Source organism: Alternaria alternata (genome assembly GCF_001642055.1).
Source record: "Alternaria alternata strain SRC1lrK2f unplaced genomic scaffold CC77scaffold_16, whole genome shotgun sequence".
Lineage (NCBI taxonomy): Eukaryota > Fungi > Ascomycota > Dothideomycetes > Pleosporales > Pleosporaceae > Alternaria > Alternaria alternata.
Genome location: NW_017306205.1, coordinates 341,868 through 365,942, shown reverse-complemented (window position 1 = coordinate 365,942; position 24,075 = coordinate 341,868). Strand labels below are relative to the sequence as shown.

Here is a 24,075-nt window from a genome sequence, read left to right as displayed (position 1 = left end):
GACGTCTTAGTTGCTGTATGAATATACCACATGGTCCAAAGGAAGGACATGTCACCCCGCAGCCACGCACGCTTGCCGTGGCAGGCATGCGAGCAGCCAGTAGTCACACTGAAGACTCAGTATTTGAATGGCACCTGTCACATACTCATGGAAAGCACAAGTGCTCCCTGATGCTGTTTATCTGCACACACACACACACACACACACACACACACACACACACACACACACACACACACACACACACACACACACACACACACACACACACATGTTTTTGCAAGACTCTCCCTGGTATGACCAGCAATTCGCACCGGAAGCGTAGTAGCCTCACCGGTATCCACACCTCTGTCGTCTGAGCTACACAGTCTGTCCGCACGCATGTTCGAGATGTGTCGCTGATATCCCAGCACTAACCCAAGACTCTCCCACTCGTTCGCGAAAGCAGTGGAGCCCTCTCTTCCCGATTCAACCTCTCTTCACCCTCGCCGCCTCCATGGCTGCTCTTCGTCCTCCAAACAATATAAGAGTACCCAAGCGGTGGATAGAAGAATACACTGTGCAATGTTAGACCATCCACTCCTATCAGATAAAACGCTATCCTACATCAGTAGCAGACTGGCAAGCGCATCATGCTGAACTCGTCTCTTGACATAGTCTGGATCCACGTATGTGTCAGGGGCATGGTCATGATGTTGGACACGCCATGGGCCGAATGCAGAATCCAAGATAAGCCAAAGCCACAGTCCCGTTGCAAGCACCGATTTTGCAGCCTCGAACATAAGCACCTGGTAGGGCGTCGCAATCGCCTTGCGCTGTACGTATACGATGAACACGATGCCTGCAGCCATAAATGCCGTCATTGAGGGTGCACTTTCGAGACTGTTAGTCTGCGCAGGACACGCATATTGCAACAAAGCGCAAGCAAGACCCACAAGAAGGAGTAGAAGTCCTCTCGGTAAGGAAACACCATCTGTTCCCATGCGAAGAACCCCAAAATGACCATTGTGGGTATTGAAACGATGGCCTAGAAGATGCCAAAGCCCCGAAGAGTCTGTTGCCCAAGAGGGCGATTGTCCACACTTGCCATGCCAGTGACGCTGCTCAACAGTACGAGTTATTAGCCCTGGAGTAATTCAATGTGCAAAAAGAGGTTTGCCATCCGGTAGTGTTGGAAGAAAACGGAACACCAATGTACCCTGTGGTCTCGACCCGAAATCGCGGTGAGGTGCAAATGCTGCTGCCTAGGCATGTGAAACATTAATATGAAGGATTGTGGCGCAGCTTGAATATCGTATTGATCCAACCCAAAGGCACGAAAGTCCGCCTTGCTCTACCGATTGATTGCATGCATGCTTATCTTTTGTCCAACATCAAATCTTCCCCACCTCTACGAAATGCTGAGCAAAAGCCGAGATCCACTAGATCAAAATCGAGGTTGGCAGTACTGGTTTCGTTTACTACAGTATATGTAATATGATTTGTTGCATTTGCCATCCCTTGCTGGAGGGCATTAACACTGCCATAAATCCGTAGACGTTACATATTGCTCTACTTCTTTTCTAGCCTACTCTTCTCGTCGTTCAATATTTCCTCAACATTATCTTCAATGCTTGGTCCTTTGGGCTGCCATCCGACCAACTTCTTCGCCCTCTCCGCCTTACCGCGACTGTTGAAACCCCAGCTTACAGCTTCGAAACCTGCCTGCTCAATCGCCTTGTCCTTGCCAAGCTTTTCCTCTTTCAACTCTTTCTTGTCGACGAGACCTAGCTCCGTTGCCTTCTTACCCATGAGGCGTGCAAGATCTGCCCATAGATGCTCTCCGTTCTCTACGAGATAGTACCCCTGTTCGTTCCAGAGCTTGGAGTCGGTGTTGTTATTCACGGCGGCTTCGGTCAGCAGAACGAAGAGTTGGGCAAGGTCTGAGACATGGACGTTGTTCCAACGCGCTTTTCCTTGACCGATGATGGGAATGTATTGACCAGTCAAGATCAGGTGTGCAAGTTCGTATGCCTGTCTGCTTCTAGTGTTCAGCGGGCCTCGTCCACGCCCGTAAATGGTCGGTGGGCAGAGGATAGCTGTCTTGACCGACTCGGATCCAGCTGCCAGCACAAGGTCGTCGACATTCTTGTGGAAAGCATCCTTTGGCAATCCAGTCAAGTCTTGCACGGCTGTCCAATCGTTGTATTCACGTTCCGACCATTCGCCCAACTTGTTGTCGTCTCGCATAGTCTCCCAGCACAGGATACCAGTGCCACCAGTGTGCAGCCAGAATCCAGGCTTTTCCTTGGAGTGGCCAGATGCCAGACCCTTTGCGATCGCTTTCGCGGCGCCTTCGTGGTCAGATGCATCCGCAGTGTCTGCGAATCGTTAACGCTGACTGCATTGTCACTCAATCCCATGGGTAACTCACGAATTACTACATCCGCCTTTGCTGCCTCATCTTCCAGGATCTTGGAGTCGTCCAAACCACCAATAACGATCCGCACCTTGGGGAAAGCCTCGGTGACAGACTTGGCTTTCTCCTCTATACCCTCATCAGTATGCTGCACTGCCCACGGAGAGAGCACTAATAACTACCTGTCCGCACAAGAGCCGCAATCTCGTAATCAGAGTGCTTGTTGTACAGCGCAAAGAGGGTGTCGCCTCCAATATAGCCAGTTGCGCCGGTGCTGAAGGGGGTGAGAAATTAGCAAGTCGATCGACATTTCGACGGGTTTACGTACAGAAAGATTCTAGGTGCCATGATTAAACTATTAGAATATGAATCTGTGATGCGGGTTGCTAGAATTCTGTCTTGCGTTTGTGCTGATGCACCTCATATCATTGATGGAGCACTACGACCGCATGTGACGTCATCACGCCAGAAACATCGGGACTACTGGAAGAACCTTTTATCGCACGGCAAGCCCCAAATCTAGCCCTACTGATGTTGCATACAGAACGTCACCTTTGCGCCTGGTACTGTTGTTAACGGCTACAACCATCCTTACACTCACATAAGACCTGAGTCAGTATGTAAGTGGCGTGTCGCATAGCTGCATCTTGCACAGCTTGCATCCTCTCGGCACGTGGTTGTCTCAAAAAGGCCATTCTTTATGTCCATAGGTATGGCAACGATAGATTACTGTAAACTGCGGCTCAAGCCACTTCTGACACCTCTGGAAATTGATCACCAACTTTGGAGAATGCGCCCTCTTTTCCTTTTTTCAACGTCATATCCAAGAAGGTAGCAACATATTCGGTTACAAGGGTTGTCATTCTGCGACCCTCGATATTACCCAGAAGCTCTCCAACCTCCGCTGGCAATTTCCCATCTAGACCCAACGCGGTTATGACCAAGGGAAGGTCTGAGAAGCTGTAGTGCGCAGCGTTCTTGACTTCGAACTCCTTCTTCCAACCAACGAGGTGTGGCCAGAGAGTCTTCCAGGATGGATCAGTCTCTTGTGTCTTGTTTTCGTGGCCCATGAGCATGAAGAGACCGTCGAAGCCGGTTGTTAACACAGAACCAAACATGGAGCCGTCAAGATTGACTCCACCTCTGAGAGAAGGCATATTCATCATTGCAGTAGCTGCTGCTGCACCACCCAAGGAATGTCCAACAACGGCCATTTTGGATACCCTTTCACGGCGCAAACCTGTTGGAAATAGATCTTTCGAAGCCGAGACGTTGTAAATCTGGTTAGAGACGAACTCAATGTCCGCGACTCGTGTGCTAAGGGCAAGCTCAATGTCCGCGTCGCTGTCAATCTCGACGCCGGTCACTATGGTACCATCGGGGAACTCAACCATGTCGGCATCGTAGGGGTGGTCGATAGAGAGTACCAAATAACCAGCAGACGCGATATTCTGGAGCATGGCATTGTACAGATGTCGAGACGTGGCGAGTGCACCTGAGAACAATACGACGGGCAACAAGTGGCTGGAGCAAGCGTCTTGTCTTGCTGGAGTCACACACGTTTCGAGACCCAGTGATTGGAAGCTTCCGTTAGGGAGACCGTATGCGCCAAACTTGGTATCCATGAAATTTGCTGTAGCAGGCGGCATATAGGAATCGATTTTTCGGCGGCGACAATGAGTGACGGGATGAAAGCTGGACACCACGACAGATCGAGGACTGCTGTTATTGGCGTATGGATCTAAGCGACTATGGTCTGTGAGCGATGCGGAAGCGACCGTCACATCGTAGTGGTGGGACCCGAGGACGGGGAGTACGGTTCTGGCAGATACAATGCCTGGCGAAGATGCCAGAAGTACAAGTAAAAGTGAATTGCAAAGACCCATGATATCGAAGATTGATGAGGAAGATGGTATGCGGGATTTCGCTGCGATTTGGAAGGAAAGGGTAGAGAATGCTAGCTGTGTTCAATTCGTAGCAGTGCTGCAGTGGTATCTATAGTTCCGGCTTGAGTGGAAGATATATGCTCGACCCTCTTCAAACCGCTCTATCATGACCAAAAGCAGACATAGCAGCAGGTACCATCGTAATTAGCCAAAGATGACAATGCAGCAGAGCCGCAGTTTGACCGATATAGTTGGTACAGGTGGTTCTCTCCGGTGGCTCATCGGTGGTATTAGTGTTTAGTCTCAACGAAGCCTAGACGCGTTCTTTCGCTTCCTAAATCGGTTAAGTTGAATGGCACCGACTCTACTAGGGCCCGCCGCTCGTATGCTTCGTTCGTCGTCAAGCGATACCATTTCCTAAAGCATTCTTCTTGACATTCCGAAGTCTTCAATGTTGTCTGGAAACAACCCCTCTTTGGGTGTCGTGCACTAACAATCAAGCCTTGCCACCGCAATCCAACTCAGCGTTCGTGAGATCGCAAGCAACATGTCACCGAGCATTGGGCCGTATGATGGTCGTAAGGCTCGACGAAAACGATGCGGAGCCTGTTCCAAGCGAAAGATCAAGGCGAGTGTTCTGGCCATCTACAGTCTGACCTCGCTGACAGGCTAAGTGCGATGGAGGAATGCCATGTGACCGCTGTAAACGGACACAACAAGCATGCATAGCACCCACACGGCCCGCGACTTCGAGCTTCGTCTTCGTCAACCCAAGAACCAAGCCCGAAATGCGGCTTTTATCACAAGTTAGCTTGGACAAGACTGAGGAAGAGGTGAAATACTTCTTTAGCTCATTTTTGCCTATGAACACTTTCTCGCATGGTAACTTGCTAGTGCAAAGGGAGCTGCAAAGCATGATGCACTCCTCGAACGCTTTGAGAGATGCTCTTTGCGCAATAGCGTCTCTACACAGATTCCAGCAAATTCAATGTTCAGGACCAGGGATTAAGGATATGAACTGGCGCCGGAGTGCAATGCAGCTTTATGTTGGATCGGTTCGCTGTGTTCAAGCCCAGATTACCCAGAACAAATTTGCAGACGATCCTTCCACTCTCTGGACGACGTTTCTTCTTGGCCTTTTTGAGGTATGCAAAAAATGTTCGAGCAGACGTGATCATAGTCTGACATAGCTTAGTTGATGTGCGATGCCAGCGGAACCAATTGGCTCTCGCACTTCCTGCACGGAACTTGCACGATTCTACGTCTTCAACATCCTTCCTGCCTTGCTCTTGCAGACGAAGAAAGTACGCGAAAGCGTACCTTCTTCCTCTCTGCCCGCATATTCGAGATATCGAGGGCCTTGATCTACTCTGAGCCTACCTTCTTAAGTGAGCCAGCATGGACTAGCGCACTAGCAGATCTTTGGAGCGGCGAAGGAGCCGCTTTTTGGCACCCCAAGGAAGCACTCTTCGATATGCTGCCTAGCTTTTCCGAATTGAGTATACGCGCAATCCAGTATTGCGCATCAGAAGCAGAGCATCTATCGGAAAAAGTGCAGACTGAACAAGCGCAGTACCTGGCCGCTGAAGGCTTGCTACTTCAACAATCTTTGCATGAATGGTGGGATGGCAGCAACGTATGGCAGTCTGCATCAGGTGCATTGGACCCAGAGCTTCTTGTCGCCCATGTGTACTATCATGCCGTTAGCATCTACCTCTCAGGTACTTATGACTATCATGTGCACTGGACCAAGCCTACGGCGCCACGTGCGCCGATTTTACCCCGTACTCAGATCGAGTGGCACACACACGAAATCCTTCGGTTGAGTCGTGAGTTATTGGTCACTGGAATTGCAGGGGTGCTGCTGTTCTTCCCTTTGAGGGTCGCAGGAGCGCGTGTTCGGACTACCCATGATATGAAGGAAATCTTGACCTTGTTCCATATTGTGTTGCAACGTGGGTATGCCGTTGCTGACGCGTTGACGGCGGATTTATTGGAGTTGTGGGGATGTAGAATTGTACCGTAGATGTCAGTGGAATCCAGAGAGATGGATACGTCCTGAACAGTAAAACTCCTCGCGACGACTTCGAATCTTGTAACGCAAGAGGTCATTGCAAGGTACACATGGACGATTGGAGAAAGTGCATGGGGTGCTTTGACGGCCAATCACGTTTGCGTTATTGGCTGTTGCAGCGCCTTGCCTATTTCAGCTAATAGGAAAAGGCTTGGCATAGCAGCACCGCTCGCAGCTTTCTGACGGGAACGTCGACGCCGCCGCCCACGCATTGCACCTCCACAACCACCACCCACATCGTCACAATGGCTCTCGGACCTTCTGACATCCACGCAAAGACCAAGACCACGTATGTCCGCAACCCCGTCGAACGCAATCGCAGCCACCTTCCCCGAATGAAACCGGTCCTCGAACCACATTCCAGCGCACAACCATCGGAGTAGCAAAGGGAATAGGCTGACAATGGCATAGATGGCACATCGGCTCATGGGGTAACCCCTACGAGGGTGGTGGCCGACCCGGAAAGGGCGTCGTCACCTACGCACTGAGCCCCAACCGTCAGCGCCCCATGGCCACCTTCATCGGCAAGGGCTTCTGGAACGTCGTGCGCCGCTCGAGGAACCAGGTCCTCTACTTCATCCCACCTCTGGCCATCGCATACGGCACTATGCAGTGGGCTATCGAGAAGTGAGTTGATGGATATTGATGAGAATAGCAGGGACATGGCAGGGCATTGGTGCATGGGAAAGCAGGCTAACAATGGTAATAGGAACGAGTTCCTCAACTCCAAGACTGGCCGCGCCCTGTACGGCGACGAGGAGTAAGCGAGCGGAGAAGAAGAGCGATGAAGGTGGGTGTATAGTAAGAGGAGTTGGAGGGAGGAAGCGGAACACGACAATTCTCTTTGCATCAAGCCAACGAATAGACTGTACAACCAACATGCACGTTCCTTTCCACCCGTGTCGCGTTCTCAATCTACTAGACAAAAGTCTGTCGCCCAGTACACGGCCCTTCATTGATCACTTCATACTCGGGGATTACACCACCCTCGAAAGGCGCAGTAATAGTGACTGTCTCCTGGTCACTCGGATACGTTGTGACATGTCCCTCGCCCGTCAGGTCGGCAGCGAACAGCAGACCGCCTTTGCCTCCGTACAACCACAGCTCCCGAGACGGGTCTTGAGGCAGAGTGATGTGCGCGAGTCCAGCTAGCAACTGTACGATCCTCGGCATTGTCAGCGCAAATTAGTGTACGAGGGAGATCTGACTCACTGTGGCACAGGAGCGTTATGCAATCCGCCTTCGAAGCGTGGTGGCTGGACAACGTAGCTTAGATCCGTCACATTCCCTAGGTTTAATGCACGGCTTCCTGTGATGCCTGCTGTTGTGGATATCAAGAAAGGATTCCTCAGACGCCAACACTGGATGGTGGAGGTGTTTTGAGGCGTGGTGACTAACGCAGGCGCCGTAAGGTAGAGGGTGTTGTTTGATGTATCGCACGTTTGGGCAGTTATAAGGGAAGACAAGGAGAGCACGGCGAAGGCAGATATAGAGAGATGCATTGTTGCAGAAGGCTATGTTATGATCTCGGAATGACTAGCAGTTGGGTAGCCTCTTATGTTCAAATATATTGCGGTGCGAAAGAACAAAGTTGGTGCTGTACTACGCTATCGCTACGGGCTGACGACCCCGGGGTAATAGCTGGTCGGACATAAGATAATGAAACTAGTAGATCGGTGCATGAAGGCGCATCTGGATGATCGACATGCAGTGCATTGATGGAGATGTATGGGTATGACATTATAGACCGCTTAGGTGTGATGTGGTCATGTATGGCGGCCGGGCTGAAGCAGAAGCCAATCTAAGAAGAGCAGTCGTTATTCATCACCAGTGCGTCTCTTTGCAAAGCATTGGGATGAAGAGAATAAGCTCAATAGATGAAGGTTTACCAAAGTCAAGTTCTAGGCCTAGGCTCTAGCACATGTTCACGCGTACAGGCGACCCCGCTTAGTAAGGTCGGCATGTCGGTGGCATGTAGAACTTCGATGATTCTGTCATATCCTAGCTTTCGCCATCGAAGCGCACCCGCCACAAGACATTCTCCTACTGCCAGCTCGAGGCAGTCTGAACAGGCGCGGTATTACTCTCACCCTACTTATCTGTAATATACCCAAACCCATCATTATACCCCACCCCGCAGTCCCGTCACATCTGTTCCGCCGCCATGTCGACACTCCTCCGCCGCTCAGGCAACTTAGCGCGACTATCCCGACCCTGCCTCAACGCTGCCACGAGGGCACCACGCACATTACGCACACGAGCACCAATACCACAATGTATATATACCCAGCAACGGGCGCGGCGATTCGCAACCGGCCCGCCCGAGGAGCCCAAGAACAAGAAGGAGGGCGAGGCAGCCAAGAAGGATGGCCAGGCAGATAAGCATGAGCCTGCTGATTCTGCAAAGAAGGAAGGAGAGGCCCAGATGTCCAAGCTTACACCCGAGGAGGAGAAGATGCTGGATCAATTAGTCTCCTTCGTGTCAATGGGCGTCCCCAAGTCGCAGAAGCAGAATATCAAGGAAGCAATGGAAGAGATCAAGCGCACCGGAATACCACCGGAGCTACGACACGAGATGGACAAGCTGGAGAGAGGCGAGAAGCTGGATCTGGCCACCGCGGCCAAGATCTCGCGGCTAACAACCAACATGGCCCGCAAGGCGGCTGATCAGCATCAGCAGAAATTCAAAGAGGATGGTTCGCAGGAACCACACCAGAAGTCAGGCGCACACGACCCAGGCCCAGGTACAGGCAAAGGTTCCAAGGGTGGCGCTGGCGGAGCTGGCGGACCGGTCGGGCCCATGTTCGGAGGCGGAATGGATACCAACACAATCCTCATCAGCGCTTTCCTCGCATACATCACATACAAGACCATCTTCCCAGGCGAGAACTCCAAGGAGATAACATGGCAGGAGTTCCGAACGACCTTCCTGGACAAAGGTCTGGTCGAGAAGATTGTTATCCTGAATGGCAACAGGGCGAAGGTCCACCTGCACCGTGAGGCTGTCGCTGGCATGTACCCCGACTCGCCATCAGTCAACCAAAACTTCTACTACTACTTCACTATTGGATCCGTTGAGGCTTTCGAACGCAAGATGGACGACGCACAGTACGAGCTGGGCATTCCTAGCTCCGAGCGCATCCCTGTAGCATACTCCAACGAGATCTCCTGGTTCGGCACCTTCTTATCCTTCGGTCCCACTATCCTCCTCCTCGGTTCCCTCTTCTACTTTACAAGACGTGCAGGAGGCGGCGCTGGCGGAGGTGGCGGCGTCTTTGGCATGGGCAAGAGTCGCGCCAAGAAGTTCAACCACGAGACGGACGTCAAGGTCAAGTTCTCAGATGTCGCTGGTATGGACGAAGCCAAGCAAGAGATTATGGAATTCGTCTCTTTCCTCAAGGACCCCAGCCGATTCCAGAAGCTCGGTGCGAAGATCCCTCGCGGTGCTATCCTATCTGGATCCCCAGGTACTGGTAAGACTCTTCTTGCCAAGGCTACTGCGGGAGAGTCAGGCGTTCCTTTCTTCAGTGTCAGTGGTTCTGAGTTCGTCGAGATGTTCGTTGGTGTTGGTGCATCGCGTGTCCGAGACTTGTTCGCCAATGCGCGCAAGAGCACGCCCTGCATCATCTTCATTGACGAGATTGACGCTATCGGTCGTGCCCGATCGAAGCAGAACTTCGGTGGTGGCAACGATGAGCGAGAGGCAACTCTCAACCAGATTCTAACAGAGATGGACGGATTCAACACGACTGAGCAAGTCGTCGTTCTGGCTGGTACTAACCGACCCGATGTTCTGGACAAGGCGCTCATGAGACCCGGCCGTTTCGACAGACACATCAATATCGACAAGCCCACCATGGACGGCCGAGCACAGATTTTCGGTGTACACTTGAAGAAGATCATCACCAACGAAGACATGGAGTTTTTGAAGGGCAGATTAGCAGCTTTGACACCGGGCTTCTCCGGTGCCGACATTGCCAACTGTGTCAACGAAGCTGCTTTGATTGGTATGTAGTAATGCTTCCCTAAATCGTACATGTACTAACGATCCGCAGCCGCTCGTGCCAATGCTGAGACCGTTGCAATGGTACACTTCGAGCAAGCCATCGAGCGTGTCATCGGTGGTCTTGAGAAGAAGTCCCTTGTTCTAAAGCCCGAAGAGAAGAAGACTGTCGCCTACCACGAGGCCGGTCACGCTATCTGCGGTTGGTACTTTAAGTGGGCAGACCCCCTTCTCAAGGTCTCCATCATTCCCCGTGGTCAGGGCGCTCTCGGTTACGCTCAGTACCTTCCCAACGGCGACACATACCTCATGAATGTGAACCAGCTAATGGACCGTATGGCCATGACACTAGGTGGACGTGTATCTGAAGAGCTACACTTCGACACCGTCACCTCCGGTGCATCCGACGACTTCCGCAAGGTCACTCAGATGGCCACAGCCATGGTCAGCAAATGGGGTATGAGCAAGAAGATCGGATACATCTACTTCGAAGATGGCGAGGGCCAGCAACTCACCAAGCCCTTCTCCGAAGACACAGCCAAGAACATCGATATGGAGGTCAAGCGCATCGTTGATGAGGCCTACAAGCAATGCAAGGATCTCCTCACTGAGAAGAAACACGAAGTCGGTCTCGTAGCCGAGGAGCTACTCAAGAAGGAGATGCTTGGCCGTGAGGACATGATTAGGTTGCTTGGACCCCGACCTTACGAAGACAGCCAAGATTTCCACAAGTACTTCTCTGGCGAGTATGGCAAGGCACCGGGATACGTCGAGCCTGCGGGCGACGGTGTCAAGGGGCCTCTAGTACCTCCCAGCCCAGCAACCTTCAAGGATCTGGATTCCAGGAGGTGAGGTGCTGAAGATGTAATTTATATCAATTTCTCTTTTGTGTGCATTATGGCATGTTACGACATGGATGTGGGGTTTTGGCGATGATCAAGGGGTTTCATTCCACTCTAGACGAGCATGCGCAAGGTGTCTTGTTAAAATAGACGCGCGTTTTGGCTTTGTAACAGTATAGTTCATCAGGTCAAAGAGAAAGACCAAGAACGCAATTATCCATTGTAACGTTCAAACTTTGTGGTCTACGTACTCGTCACTTCTTGTTGCGTTCCATATTAATACGTCTTAAAGCAGCTCAATGCTTAGAGTGCGAGGCGCCATACAAGAACAACGAAGTTCCATGTCTGAGCAACGAGAAACCATGCAATGCTAATGAGCGTCCATACAAGAACAGCGAGACAGAAAAATATGAAGACTACGCCGGAGAGAGCGAGTAAAGCAGCCTTGAAGATGTCTCTCTTCTTGAATGATACGGAAGAGTTCGAGGAACTCTTTAGCTGTCCAGACTTAGAATGTCCAGGAGCGCCTTCAGTGTCGCTATACAAACTCGATCGTTGTACAGGAGCCTCCCTTAGATGTCGGTTCGTATTCTGAAGTGTAGCTGACGCTAAAGTTGGGGAACTATCTGATGAAGGCATGCTAGGAAGTTGGCGTAAGACTTCCCGCATGGCATCAATATTGTGATCCAGTTTCACGCCCGGAACCTGCAAAGCTTTCTCAACAAGCGCATCCCATCCCCTTCTCCACATCATCAGATCGACACTGACAAGTCTCCTGGTGCGTTCACTACAATCTCTCATGTGCGCCTCTTGGACCGCTGAGTACACGATGTCTGGAAAGCAGGGCCTGCAATCAGCCATGAGAATCAGATCAAGCGCGTGGGTCGATATGACAGTCATCTCTTGCTCCTTCACGACCTGAATCATAACGACCATTGCCAAGGCAAAGTCATGGCTAGCCAGACTTTGGTCTAGAAAATCGGTTTCTGCCGTTGCCAACACTTGAGAGACAGTCTCATCAAAAGATGGTGCCTTATCTAGAGCATCAGAAAGGTCAGGAGAGTCCGTGTCAGAAATCCGATCAAAATTGCGCCGTATATTTTCAAAGAACTCAGTATTGCGATTGACCTTTGCAGACTCAGCTTCCCGCTCTTGCTTAACAGGCTCATCTAATGCGCTTCTCCAGATTGGCAAACCGATGTGGAGAATTCTCTTGTATCGCGCACTAAGACCTCTGGTGTCTGCCTTAAGCACTGCTAGAAAAATCTGGTCTGGGAAGCAGCGTCGGTTATCCGCCATCGCCATCAAGTCAAGCCTTTTGATCGTTGAAGCAGACATCTTCAGCTTGCTTAACACCTCACTCATGACGGTTGCGGGCAGCGCCACGAGACTTACTGTCGGGCAATCGTTTTCTATTGTTTCTAAAACTTGGGCAACCACGTCATTGAAAGTCGGCGCTCCGTCAGGAGGCGGCGTATCCTTGATTTCATCAAGCGGGTCGATGTAGTACTTCGCTCTGACAGATGAGCCCAATGAACGGGCAATCGTCTCCAGCTTTCGTAATAAAGCCAGCATCGGGTCGTTCGGTCGATCACTTATCGTCTTCAGACTGTAGACTCCTCTAGTCCGGGTTGGATAATCCAAATAGAAGTCCAGAGCTGCTTGCAATGCGACTTTCGACTTGTATACGATGTGCGAGCTGTGGTGGGCTTGGTCCAGCATGACAAGGTTGATGGTCTGCACATGTCTGCTCTCCAGGCGGAAGAAAGTGAAGTAGAATTTGTCTGCCGCTCTAGGCACTCCGTCTGCACCTTCAGCCAGTTCAAGCCGACCGTCTTGAATCACAGTGTAGGAGTTTCGAGCTTTCGCTATTGGCAAGTCTTCGAGCAAGGAGTTAGCGTTGTCTGGTTGACTGTGCGCCTGCATACGAGCTGCCAACATCAATCTCTTGTTATTGCGGATGTCTTCGCGCTGATCTTCCAAAGGTTCTGGGAGATAGTTATCGCGCAATATCATGACTAAGCGTGGAGAAACGACGCTGATTATATGAAACTCGGTATATGCAGTCGTCGTCTGTTCACCTGTGAAAAGGTTGGTGGAGTAGTCGTTCGGCCCTTCATGAATGCCAAACGCGTTTTCAGTGAGGAGAAACTCTTCAACGGCATCTGAGGGAGTAGCGAAAGACAGGTACATCGACCTAATATTGATCTTGAGCCACTCAGCGTCTTCTGGGTAGATTTCCTTGTAGAGATCTTCTGTCCATTTACCGGCAGGATCCATATGCTTTTCCATGATCCTTTCAAGGTTGTCGAGCCAGACATCGAGCGGGCGCAAGAAGTTGCGTTCTTGCATGTATTCCAGAAATAATGCCCGATCGCTCGAAGCATAATCCTCTGCTCTCTGATGATTGAAGCGTTTGAAAAAGATAGGACTGCGGTACTTCATGACGAAGATGTATTTTCGTAGAAGATCTTTGTCATGGCGTGAGAGTTTGACTTTGTCCTTGCCCGTTTTATGGGCATCTGCAACTTTGGCAATAATGCGACTTGCTTGGCCCTCAATACGGCTTAACTTTGTTTCAATTCGATCTTGATCTTTCTTGCTGAATTTCGAGTCGTCCTTGTACATGTCATATTGTCCAAAGATTCGTCCCACTGGTGATTCGACAAATTTGGGAATGTCGTGACCCAGGTCAACCGCGGTGACTACATCTTCGATTCGTTGTTTTCTGTTCTGCTTCTTGCCATGATTGAGCACGGTCGAAGATGGGTAGGAGAAGCGACGGAGCAAGAAGCGAGGGATATAGTGCTGATATTGGGCTTTGTGTAATTCAGGGTTTGCACCTGCCATCGCTAGAGTGTTGCAAACATTAACAACCAAAGATAATGAGCATGTAGTTGGAAGATGGAGTGGTTATCTTGTTCGGATACTGGATTAAGCGCCCGCGCAGCGACTACGCCTCTGTCTCACTGGGGCGCGCGCCTCAACCCCGCATCAGGAGTTGAGGGTTTGGCCAGTAACAAGTCGCGACAAGCGAATCACCCTGTTGTTGGCACACAGATGCCCCATCCAATCCTTAACTTGTCACAGTCGACTCCCTCATTTCCACGCAAGCTTAAGAAATCATCTACACTTATGCCATGTGCCTCAGCAAGCGCCCAACACGTATCGCCTTTGGAGATGTATGCTTGACGATTTCCCTTTCCACAAGCAGAGACGTATGTATCCTCGCTCTTGTCCACGAGCTTGAATACAAGGAACAAGAAAACAAGAACCAGCAGTGCAAATGGCAACATCATACGCACAGCGCTCCTGTTGTCCTTTTCTATTGCTTCGTGTTGCTCTAGTCGTTCTTCGTCAGATATGGGCTGTGAGCGCTCGCCGGTGGCTCGCAGCTCCCCGTAGCGGTTGCCAGGCTCAGATTCGTAGACACGACCGGATGCATCGCGGAAGGTGTAGGTCTGGGTATCAGCGTCATAGCCTATGCGCTCGAAACCGTCTGGCAGTCGCTCAGCGTCCTAGAAGTCGTGTCAGTGTCCTGCTAGAAAGAGGGTGCTACCTAGGTATATGGGGACACTTACACTGTCCATATCTGTCCAGCGACCCATGATGAAGAGCTGTGGGCTAGCTAAGGTTAGTTGGGAGGGTGAGTGAGACAGTCGAATGAAAGGTAATAAAGAGTTGTCGCGTTTCTTTGGAGGGTTACGAATATGCGATCGCGCTGCTTTTGAATGCAAGAGTCGCTCCTGTAGCTTAGAGAGGGCGAATATCTCGACCGCCAGTTGTATGGGGGAACAAGGTTTCGAGACTACGTGGTGGCGCGTTGTGGTGCAGCAGAGACGTGATGACGGGAGGTGGGGGCGTCTAAGCCACAGCCCCTGCGCGTATCCGGGTGGCCTAATTTTTCACGGTCACGAACGGCTGCATGCTTCTGTCTTATGAACTAACACCGTCATTACGCTTACTACTTGCTATCATGAATACATTCTTCACATCTTCTAATCGCACAAATAACGTCTTCTCCGGTTTCGACGGCCAACACTTGTCACCTCCCTCACTTTGACTCAGGGTGACCAGCTATGGCTGGTGATTTGCCACTTCCGCTTTGCGAATATTGTGGTAGTCCATATCCTCAAGACTCTGGATTGTGTCTATTGACAGTGGCGCGTCATCTTGCGTGTGGCCATGTCTATTACCACCTGATATAAACGATCTGATGGTCTTCAATGTTCCTCCGTGAAGTTTCTGAGTAGCAATCCTTGGGGCGCTTGGATCCTTGTGCTGGTCATGGAGCGCGTCGCCTCGCTGGGTACTCGACTTGCTACTTCGTGAGGATCTGGACAGCCTCATGATAGCCAGGAAACGACGTCCGAATTGCTGAAGTACGCTATCCTTCTTCCGTCGATCGTCGTCAACAAGGTTCGTGATGAAGACTCCGCGGATAACAATGACGGACGCCATGATGAGTCCAACACAAGATTCGACGATGAACCAGTACGCAGCCCACACCGGCGCCGTTCCGTTCCCTGCCTCGGTTGTCTCAGTCAATGAGCCGACGACTCGGATCAACGCGCAAATGATCATTACTGTCGAGAGGCCTAGCAATGCCACAATCGATAGTTTTCGGGAGAACGACATCATCGATTCGTTTACAACGACGACGGGAAAGCTCACAACTAGGAAAATCAGTATTTCCATTCTCATCTTGAGCCATTAGGCCGCATCACGTACTGAGAACATCGCCTATGATATCGAGGACGCCGACGAGAACGTTACCCGCGACACTTCTTTCATGCTGCCGGGGATTGAAGCCACATGTAGCTGTAAACTGTCAGTAACTTGAACCTCGATAAAGAATCGAATACCAACTGACCTGCGTCTGTACCAAAGTGTGGACAGATAACCACAAAGTTGATGACTGCATAGATCCAGCAAAGGACAAGAAAGCCTACGGTTATCCAGTAGAACCGCATGATCTTGACTGATAGCCCTCGGGTCAAGGTGTGAAAGAAATTCATAAAAGCAAACTTGACTAGGTAAAGGGAAGTCCAGTTGAACGTGGAGAAGATGAAGGCCCACTTAGGCGTGTCCAATATTGCAGGAATATCCTCTCGGAAAGGAATGGTCTTCCTTTGGTTCATGGCTTCGATAAGATAGAAAGTGTTCAGAAGCTTGTGGACGCAGACGAACGCGACTATCAGACACAAACATGACACCAAGACAAAGCCATCGTCCCATCGTATTTTCCGACCGCCAAAGATGCGAATCGCGAAGCGTGCTAACACGGAAAGAATAGCAAGCCCGAAAAGAATACCCGTCGTGATCTAAGATTTGTGTCAGCATCTACAATGAATCGCCAACAGGGAGAGTGCATACCACAAATGGCACCTTATCAATCCTACCAGCATGGTCAATGATGTACTGTCTACCGGGCACATATTGTGCTGGTGGTAGCTTCGACGGATCAATCGACATATCTTGGGTATAGCTTTCGTAGCGCAGAATCTGGGTAAGGAGGAGACTGTACGTTAGAGCTACAGAATTCCAAGTGGGAAGAGGACGACATGACAAGCATATAACAAGATCTAGTATCGCATGCGATTGTGTGAAGGGTGGGGGCTATTGAAGTATATATATACTCCGCATGCTGCATCTACTATTGATCGATCTTTTGGCATCGTCAACTGGGATCATGACCGGTCGCAGCGTGTCGTACAAATAATGCCTTGTTGGGGTCGGGGATCGAAGAGCGAATCCCAAAATCCCCGAGAACACCGACATATTGGTAAGATTCGATTGACGGACATGAAGGAAACGATAGCGAATGTCGGGTTGTAATATCGTAGTACAGGAAGGCAGTGCTGATCCTAGCGCTGACGCCCATGCACCCAGGTGAGGCTAGCGCCTTCCGTGCCGCCCTCCCATCTTGCCGCCTCGTCCTGCACCTTTACTCGCACTTCGACAACAACTACCGTGAGATCGGATCACGATACTTGCGCCTCTGTGACGACGTCTGCAAGTTGCAACACCCAATCCGCGGGTCAGCATGACGCGGGTCAGCATGCCAGCCATCATGGCTGTGGTCGCTGGTGCTCTCGCCATGTTTGTGGCCAGATTGATGGCTAATCGACAGCACGTAAAGAGTTTACGAAACTCAGGAGCAGTAAGTCAAGTACTAGGTGCACCTAGAGAAATGGTTCTAACAATAGCAAGCCAATGCCGAAACATCATCCTCTGTTCGGCCATCTCATCGTGTTGAAAGAAGCCATTCAATCACTACCACAGAACACCGTAATGCACGTAGTAGTACGGCGAATAGCACAATCGTTTCCCGGCGGTGTCTTCTATCTCAACTTATGGCCTTTCAACGCTCCTATCATGGTAGTCGCGAACCCTTATGTTGCATCACAAATTGAAGCTGCTTTCCTCGACAAGCCCGCCAATATAAGTGCTACTTTAGAGGTCATCAACGGTGGACCATCGCTACTGACCATGTACGGAAGCACTTGGAAGAAATGGCGGGCGCTGTTCAATCCAGGATTCGCTGCTGGCTATATAACAGGACTTTCTCCTGCTATAGCAGAGGAGGTCACGGTTTTCTGTCAACTTCTTCAAGAACGCGCCCAGAAGGGCGAAGTCTTTCCTTTGGAGGAGCATACGCTTCGGTTGACTTTTGATATTATTGCGCGTATTACCTTGTAAGTTCTCAACACGATGCGCCTACAGTAAAGGTTGATTACTAAAAGGTGGGCCCAGGGGTGCGCGTCTCCACTATCAAACTCAAGGAAGCGCCCTCGCAGACTGTCTCCGAAGACAAGTGTATTGGACTCCATTCGGTACATCTTTCAATCCAATCCGTCGCTATCTTAGCCCTCGTCCATTCGTCCAAAAGTACAACAGTTACCGTATGAATCAATACCTTGACAAGGAAATTGACAAACGTTTCGAAGAGTTGGCTCGCTCCCGTAGAAGCCCTTCAAAAGATTCCCACTTACAATCTAGATCTATCATCGCGTTGGCCATGGACAAGTACCTGGACGATGTAGAGGGCAAAGACGAGGTGTCAAAATCGGCCTTCAGGCAGCTGGCGAAGCCTCAACTTCGTATGTTCCTGTACGCCGGCCACGACACCACTAGTAGTACCCTGCTGTACAGCTATTTGCTACTGTCTCGTCACCCGGATGTTTTGTCCAAAGTACGTGCAGAACACGACAAGGTATTCGGGTCCGACTTCTCGCTCCACAGTATCACTCGCATTATCACAGACGATCCCGCACTCCTGAACCAGTTACCCTACACTCTGGCAGTCGTCAAGGAGGTTCTGCGCATATTTCCTCCGGCTGGCAGCATGCGCGATGGCCGCCCGGGTGTCTTTTTGGTAGATGAACAGGGTCAGCGATACCCTACAGAGGGCTGTAACATATGGACACTCACTCTTGCTATGCACCACAACCCCGAAGTGTTTGTGAGACCGGAAGATTTCATTCCAGATCGCTGGCTCGTCAGTCCAGAGGACCCTTTACATCCGAAGAAGGCCTCATGGAGAGCTTTTGAGTGGGGCCCACGTGCCTGCATTGGGCAGACACTTGCACAACTGGAACTCAAAATCGCCTTGGTAATGACTGTGAGGATGTTTGATATTGACATTGCGTATGAGGAGTGGGACAAACTACATCCAAAGAAGGGCATCAGAACTGTTGACGAGAATCGAGCATATCAGGCTGAGATGGGTGGAGGCGGAGCTCACCCAGCAGATGGCCTCCCTGTCAAGGTCACTCTGCGTGCATAAGTAACAATTTCAGTCTATATGAATGAGTTCTCACTCGTAGTGTCTAGTGCCATGCTATTACTTTTTGATTGAATATTATGTGCCTCTCAGCTGCACCCTGGACGCGAGGAGTAGAGAAACCATTGTTCACACGTTCTTAAACTATACCATTAAGCTTAGATACTGGGGCCTTCCTGGTCCGTATCATCCAAGCCTCCTCCATTAACCTTGCCATCTTCGTTCCTCGCTTCATAGTCAGAGTCCAGAAGCCAGCATGCTTCTTAGAGTTCTTTGCTGGTATGACAACACCATAAGCTAGCAAAAGCATCACCATGTCAACATGTCCTCGTTTGACGGCATGCCATAACGCTGGCGCACAGACTGTGTCGTCATATTCACTCTTCTTGATTTGTGCACCACTCTCAATCAGAAGCCTAGCAGCCCCGAGCCAGCCATTCTGTACTGCTAATACAAGACCTTGTGATAGCCCTTGGGCCCCGATGCGACCCGCCTCGTAAGTATACGTAGCGTCTCCAAGAGTGGCGTCAGTCTCGAGGAAGTACTGTATAATGTGCACATGACCATGCTCGCATGCTAGATAGAAAGGCGTCAACCTCAATTGACGATCTGACTTGATCGCACGCTTGAAATTGTAGCAACGGCGCACTACGTCCAATTCACCTCTTATGATTGCCCACTTGCACCATTCGTATTTCGCATCGTAGATTGCTCTCCCAGAGTCGCAACTCTTGAGGTACCAGCACATGAATGTTGGAAGCATAGTGGCACGTTGCTTGTACATGCATGTATCGATAGTCTCGTATAACTGGTCCCATTGGCGACGACTGTCTTCAAACCGCTCATAAATAATTGACGAAGCGTACTTATGCCCGTTCACCGCAGCGGCAGTAAGTGGAGTGCCATATAGCTCGCTACGTTGGCCTATATCACGTACCTTGCCAACTAGAAAGCGCAAGGCAGGTTCGCTGTTGACAGCAGCGGCAGCCGCGAGCATACCAACTGTATCTGCGCGGCCCATGTTCTTCCGTACACTGATCGAGTCATCGTACGGTCCATCGCGAAGATAGGCAAGGATGTCGTTTACGGAGAGTGCTGCTGACATGGCGCTACAGAGGGCCAAACGATAGCGTTCGCGCTGTGATTGCGTTTTATAATACGAGAAGTCCATGAGGAAGTCGACTGTGGCCTCCATGTGATCAAGAACGTACATCGAATTACAGCGCGTGGGCCCCATTTTGAAGAGCAAGGTGTGCATATTTGGCCCGAGTAGACGCTCCTTCCAATTGGGTCTCATATACCAGTAGTATGTCGAGGAGTATCGGCCAAAAATGTCATCCTGAATTGCGGCCGCGAAGGTTTTGCACACGTACCGTGCTCGGACTGCCGCAGCCCATTCGCTACGCTGGAGGTGGGCGTGTATGATTTCTGCGAATATTTCAACTGGGAGATGGAGCAAATCTATGATTGCATCTGAGAGCCAGAGAGCTCGTAGTGGTTCAGACCCTTACGGCTGAGATATGGCCCTTGGTTGCGCTGCCAAGGCATTTGCGTGTTCGTCACCCATGGATGAAATCTCGGTACTGTCGAATCGGGCTCGTGACCATCGCAGCTTCTCTACACTCTCGATGTTTCATGATGCACTTAGGGATCCACATCAAGACAAGCTTTACTCGAATGCCAACTCTTGCTTAGTACTGTCTTAGTAGCGTCGTCCTCCACGTGACAATGCTATGCTTTTGTCGTGTGCCAGGTGGTATAAGAGTGCTAAGCATTCGGGGAAAAAGCAGAAGATGAACGGCCTCCTGCATTGGACGAGCTACTAGTCTCGGCATCATCCCTGTGAAGCAACGTATCGTGGACAGTCTAGATTGCGCGACTAGGAGTCTCGCTGTCAAAGTTGATGCCAGAAGGCGAAGCTGGGCGCGATTGTCGTTTAGGATCAGCGGCTTTCGTATTGATGATGATGACCGTGCGGGGGAAAGCCGACGCTGGCAGCTTCCTAGTCGTCGCCTCGCGCTTTCTGTTCCCAGCACCTGGCAGGGATGCTGTGACAACGCGTCGCAGCGCACCTTCCCTCCAACTTCCCAGACAAACCGCACAAGATACCTGTTTGATGCACAGTGATGCCAGAATCCTTCAATCACCTTCTAGACTCGTCGCGCGCAAACAAGAATCATAACACGCCCAAACAAGCAAGACGTAGCGCGCCACTGAGGCTGTGCGCGCCGTCCACGTGTAGCCAATCTGGCCGGACGACCGACGTCATTCGTCAGTGTTCGGGGATCCACTCAGAGAGTAAGCACATACCAAGCCGGTTCAAGCTTGCCGAGCATTGATAAGGAAGGCGCGGCCACCGCCTCACTTACTTGGCCACACTTCTACCGTCCTCAAAGTACATCTTTGTACTCAACCACTACCCAAACTCTGCAACACCAAAACCGATGGGAGAACCCGACGACCCCTCTATACGCAGCTTCAAGTCTAAGGCAGCATCTGCACTTGGCTTGGGACGCAAGAAAGACACTCAGACCGACGTCCTTCCGACCCACAACCCCCACACGACCGCCCATCCTGGCCTAGGTGGCAGCAACCCGCCGCGTAGTGCGCCCGGCACCACCAACAGCGACCATGAGAAGCCCGTCGCGCCAGACGACAATTCCACAGATGTCCAACATGGCAGCGTTAATACCGCGGCTGATGGAGAGACGCCTTCCGCCATAGGATCCGAGAAGCGTCCGTTCTATTCGCCTACGCGTGTCAAGAACGGAACCCTCCGATTCATCACCCACACCAAGAATGCCCTTACCCACAGCTGGATCAACGTCCTGCTCGTCTTCGTGCCTCTTGGTATCGTAGTCAAGCTTGTAGACTTGAAGCCCGAGATTGTCTTCTCTATGAATGCCATCGCCATCATTCCACTGGCTGGCCTGCTCGCGCACGCGACCGAAGTCGTCGCTGCCCGTGTTGGAGATGCGCTCGGTGCATTGCTCAATGTATCCTTCGGAAACGCTGTCGAGTTGATTCTCTTCATCATCTTGCTCGCCTCTGACCAAATCGAGGTTGTGCAGGCGTCGCTACTTGGATCCATTCTTGCTAACTTGCTTCTCATCCTGGGTATGGCCTTCCTACTTGGTGGTCTCAAATACCAAGAGCAGGTTTACAACAACACTGTCACCCAGATGAGTGGTGTTATGCTGGCTCTTGCCGTAATGAGTCTTCTTTTGCCCACGGCGTTCCACGCTGCTTTCGAAGACAACTCCATTGCTGACCACGAGACGCTATCCGTCAGTCGTGGTACCAGTGTTATTCTGTTGCTGGTCTACGGTCTTTACCTTCTCTTTCAGCTCAAGAGTCATCGTTATCTTTATGCTAGCACACCCCAACACATCATTGACGAAGAATCGCACCCTGGTGTTCTTGCTGGCGCATTCGACTCGTCCAGCTCAGACTCTTCATCCAGCTCCAGTAGCAGCGATAGCGATAGTTCTTCAAACAACTCTGATGGTACCATGAAGAAGAAGGCTAAACGCATGGTCAAGAGACTTCGCCGCAAATCCAGCGCTAGCTCTAAAGACGATGGTGCGCTTTCGGCCATGAGCTCCCCCTCTGCCGAACTGAACCAAAGTCCCTTCGAGACGGAGAGGACTAGCAGCGTTGTCACCGCGAACAATGCTGGTCCCATCACCTCTCGCCGGCATTCCTTCGACGTCATGAGTGGTGACGAAGCTGACAACGATCAATACGTCCCGGTGGTTCGCGACTTTGAAGCCGCCTCGCACACCTCACGATCCTTGACGAAGAAGGAAAAACGTAAGAACAAGAAGAGCAAGAAGGACCTTCGTGATCGTAACAAGATCGACACCATTCCTGAGAAGGAGGTCGAACCAAATGATCCCACGCCCAAGGTCACCTTCGCTGAAGAAGTACAACATGACAGTGCTGCTCCAATGAACGCACGCAAATACAACCGCCCAGCTCTCCCTTCGCTACTTTCCAACAATGTTTTCTCGAACCCTCAGAATCTTGCTCCACTTGGCGGACCTGCGCCCAACATCCGTATGGCAGCACCTCGAGACAACGCGGCTTTACGTGCACCTCTTCGTCGATCAAAGTCTCTTCCTGAACAAATCGGTCGCGCCGACTCCACTGGTAGCGCAGTCAAACATCCTGCCGTATCTCCCCAGGCCGCCATGGCACTCAACGAAGATGACGAAGACGAAGAAGCACCTGACATGTCTATCAAAGCGGCTATCTTCATGCTTTTGATCAGTACGGGTCTCGTTGCTGTTTGCGCCGACTTTATGAGTGACGCTATCGAGCCCATGGTCGAGACCTCTGGTATCAGCCAAGCATTCATTGGTCTCATTATCCTTCCTATTGTGGGCAACGCCGCAGAGCACGTCACAGCTGTTACCGTCGCCATGAAGAACAAGATGGATCTCTCTATCGGTATCGCTGTTGGTTCTTCTATTCAGATCGCCATCTTTATCACCCCTGTTATTGTCATCCTTGGCTGGATTATGGGAAAGGAGATGACACTTTACTTCAACATCTTCGAGACTGTCGCACTATTCGTTACCGTATTGGTAGTGAACTTTTTGGTGTTGGACGGTCGCAGTAACTACCTTGAGGGTAGTCTACTGATTGCTGCCTATATTATCATCGCGCTGGCCAGTTTCTTCTACCCCGATGGTTGCGACGCTAGTGCTATCGGTGGTAATGAGCAGCGCTGTAACAACGTTCAGGTTGCCCGATTAGCACAGGGCATGGTCAAGAGGATGATCGGCATGTAACGCAATGGCCATTCGTTGAGAACCTTGAAGCTCGAGTAATATCTGGCTGCCACAAGATTTTCGATACAAGCATGGCATTGTGACTAGTTGGTTGAGTGGCATGGTGGGATGTCCGCTCCCGCATCGAGACTTGTCATAACGTCTCATTTCCTTTCTATCATGATGCTAGCCAGTCGTTACAGATACCTAATAGCTTATTACCCCAGAGGTCCCTAAATTGATACATAATTCCGGCTCGTTACACGAAGCCCGCCTCAACAGTGGCCTGTTACGTACTCTTGTGTGATGCA

At 50.9% G+C, this 24,075-nt stretch overlaps 14 protein-coding genes across 14 annotated transcripts; 5 read left to right on the top strand and 9 right to left on the bottom strand.

Annotated features, from left to right (window-relative positions):
- Nucleotides 1-74: 74 nt before the first annotated feature.
- Nucleotides 75-493, bottom strand: CC77DRAFT_216117 (hypothetical protein). Its single transcript, XM_018530697.1, has one exon. The coding sequence runs from the start codon at nucleotides 381-383 to the stop codon at nucleotides 138-140; it is 246 nt and encodes an 81-aa protein (XP_018383626.1). The 5' UTR covers nucleotides 384-493; the 3' UTR covers nucleotides 75-137.
- CC77DRAFT_1096782 (hypothetical protein) lies at nucleotides 280-1,217 on the bottom strand. Its single transcript, XM_018529861.1, has 2 exons — nucleotides 607-1,217; nucleotides 280-557 (listed from the first exon to the last, which is right to left on the bottom strand). The coding sequence occupies exons 1-2, from the start codon at nucleotides 981-983 to the stop codon at nucleotides 413-415; spliced, it is 522 nt and encodes a 173-aa protein (XP_018383625.1). The 5' UTR covers nucleotides 984-1,217; the 3' UTR covers nucleotides 280-412.
- Nucleotides 1,218-1,551: 334 nt separating this feature from the next.
- CC77DRAFT_993658 (NAD(P)-binding protein) lies at nucleotides 1,552-2,771 on the bottom strand (the record flags this gene model as incomplete). The annotated part of the gene is made up of 4 exons (XM_018536419.1): nucleotides 2,727-2,771; nucleotides 2,581-2,672; nucleotides 2,414-2,527; nucleotides 1,552-2,360 (listed from the first exon to the last, which is right to left on the bottom strand). Exons 1-4 carry the CDS (start codon nucleotides 2,744-2,746, stop codon nucleotides 1,552-1,554), a joined length of 1,035 nt encoding a protein of 344 aa, XP_018383624.1. The 5' UTR covers nucleotides 2,747-2,771.
- A 139-nt stretch (nucleotides 2,772-2,910) lies between these two features.
- On the bottom strand, nucleotides 2,911-4,480 carry CC77DRAFT_1022422 (PAF acetylhydrolase family protein). The gene has a single exon (XM_018525460.1). The coding sequence runs from the start codon at nucleotides 4,282-4,284 to the stop codon at nucleotides 3,142-3,144; it is 1,143 nt and encodes a 380-aa protein (XP_018383623.1). The 5' UTR covers nucleotides 4,285-4,480; the 3' UTR covers nucleotides 2,911-3,141.
- A 592-nt stretch (nucleotides 4,481-5,072) lies between these two features.
- CC77DRAFT_1042173 (hypothetical protein) lies at nucleotides 5,073-6,310 on the top strand (the record flags this gene model as incomplete). The annotated part of the gene is made up of 2 exons (XM_018527262.1): nucleotides 5,073-5,429; nucleotides 5,480-6,310. 2 exons carry the CDS (start codon nucleotides 5,073-5,075, stop codon nucleotides 6,308-6,310), a joined length of 1,188 nt encoding a protein of 395 aa, XP_018383622.1.
- A 265-nt stretch (nucleotides 6,311-6,575) lies between these two features.
- Nucleotides 6,576-7,186, top strand: CC77DRAFT_1022421 (UcrQ-domain-containing protein). The gene is made up of 3 exons (XM_018525459.1): nucleotides 6,576-6,647; nucleotides 6,770-6,985; nucleotides 7,068-7,186. Exons 1-3 carry the CDS (start codon nucleotides 6,604-6,606, stop codon nucleotides 7,120-7,122), a joined length of 315 nt encoding a protein of 104 aa, XP_018383621.1. The 5' UTR covers nucleotides 6,576-6,603; the 3' UTR covers nucleotides 7,123-7,186.
- Nucleotides 7,187-7,231: 45 nt separating this feature from the next.
- On the bottom strand, nucleotides 7,232-8,235 carry CC77DRAFT_967554 (hypothetical protein). The gene is made up of 2 exons (XM_018535754.1): nucleotides 7,571-8,235; nucleotides 7,232-7,523 (listed from the first exon to the last, which is right to left on the bottom strand). The coding sequence occupies exons 1-2, from the start codon at nucleotides 7,858-7,860 to the stop codon at nucleotides 7,277-7,279; spliced, it is 537 nt and encodes a 178-aa protein (XP_018383620.1). The 5' UTR covers nucleotides 7,861-8,235; the 3' UTR covers nucleotides 7,232-7,276.
- Nucleotides 8,236-8,522: 287 nt separating this feature from the next.
- CC77DRAFT_940900 (cell division protease ftsH) lies at nucleotides 8,523-11,213 on the top strand (the record flags this gene model as incomplete). Its single annotated transcript, XM_018534754.1, has 2 exons — nucleotides 8,523-10,365; nucleotides 10,414-11,213. The coding sequence occupies 2 exons, from the start codon at nucleotides 8,523-8,525 to the stop codon at nucleotides 11,211-11,213; spliced, it is 2,643 nt and encodes an 880-aa protein (XP_018383619.1).
- A 1,229-nt stretch (nucleotides 11,214-12,442) lies between these two features.
- On the bottom strand, nucleotides 12,443-13,396 carry CC77DRAFT_907579 (hypothetical protein; the record flags this gene model as incomplete). The annotated part of the gene is made up of 1 exon (XM_018533625.1): nucleotides 12,443-13,396. A coding segment is annotated over one exon (954 nt), but the record flags the coding sequence as incomplete, so codon positions are not given.
- An 845-nt stretch (nucleotides 13,397-14,241) lies between these two features.
- CC77DRAFT_1063528 (hypothetical protein) lies at nucleotides 14,242-14,811 on the bottom strand (the record flags this gene model as incomplete). Its single annotated transcript, XM_018528634.1, has 2 exons — nucleotides 14,242-14,721; nucleotides 14,785-14,811. The coding sequence occupies 2 exons, from the start codon at nucleotides 14,809-14,811 to the stop codon at nucleotides 14,242-14,244; spliced, it is 507 nt and encodes a 168-aa protein (XP_018383617.1).
- A 35-nt stretch (nucleotides 14,812-14,846) lies between these two features.
- On the bottom strand, nucleotides 14,847-16,768 carry CC77DRAFT_215846 (hypothetical protein). The gene is made up of 4 exons (XM_018530696.1): nucleotides 16,580-16,768; nucleotides 16,077-16,527; nucleotides 15,935-16,024; nucleotides 14,847-15,879 (listed from the first exon to the last, which is right to left on the bottom strand). The coding sequence occupies exons 1-4, from the start codon at nucleotides 16,676-16,678 to the stop codon at nucleotides 15,281-15,283; spliced, it is 1,239 nt and encodes a 412-aa protein (XP_018383616.1). The 5' UTR covers nucleotides 16,679-16,768; the 3' UTR covers nucleotides 14,847-15,280.
- A 374-nt stretch (nucleotides 16,769-17,142) lies between these two features.
- Nucleotides 17,143-19,060, top strand: CC77DRAFT_215804 (cytochrome P450 monooxygenase). Its single transcript, XM_018530695.1, has 3 exons — nucleotides 17,143-17,366; nucleotides 17,417-17,901; nucleotides 17,960-19,060. The coding sequence occupies exons 1-3, from the start codon at nucleotides 17,250-17,252 to the stop codon at nucleotides 18,990-18,992; spliced, it is 1,635 nt and encodes a 544-aa protein (XP_018383615.1). The 5' UTR covers nucleotides 17,143-17,249; the 3' UTR covers nucleotides 18,993-19,060.
- A 68-nt stretch (nucleotides 19,061-19,128) lies between these two features.
- On the bottom strand, nucleotides 19,129-20,226 carry CC77DRAFT_1063525 (ankyrin; the record flags this gene model as incomplete). Its single annotated transcript, XM_018528633.1, has 1 exon — nucleotides 19,129-20,226. The coding sequence occupies one exon, from the start codon at nucleotides 20,224-20,226 to the stop codon at nucleotides 19,129-19,131; it is 1,098 nt and encodes a 365-aa protein (XP_018383614.1).
- A 729-nt stretch (nucleotides 20,227-20,955) lies between these two features.
- Nucleotides 20,956-23,785, top strand: CC77DRAFT_1032905 (hypothetical protein; the record flags this gene model as incomplete). The annotated part of the gene is made up of 2 exons (XM_018526772.1): nucleotides 20,956-21,112; nucleotides 21,441-23,785. The coding sequence occupies 2 exons, from the start codon at nucleotides 20,956-20,958 to the stop codon at nucleotides 23,783-23,785; spliced, it is 2,502 nt and encodes an 833-aa protein (XP_018383613.1).
- Nucleotides 23,786-24,075: the final 290 nt, after the last annotated feature.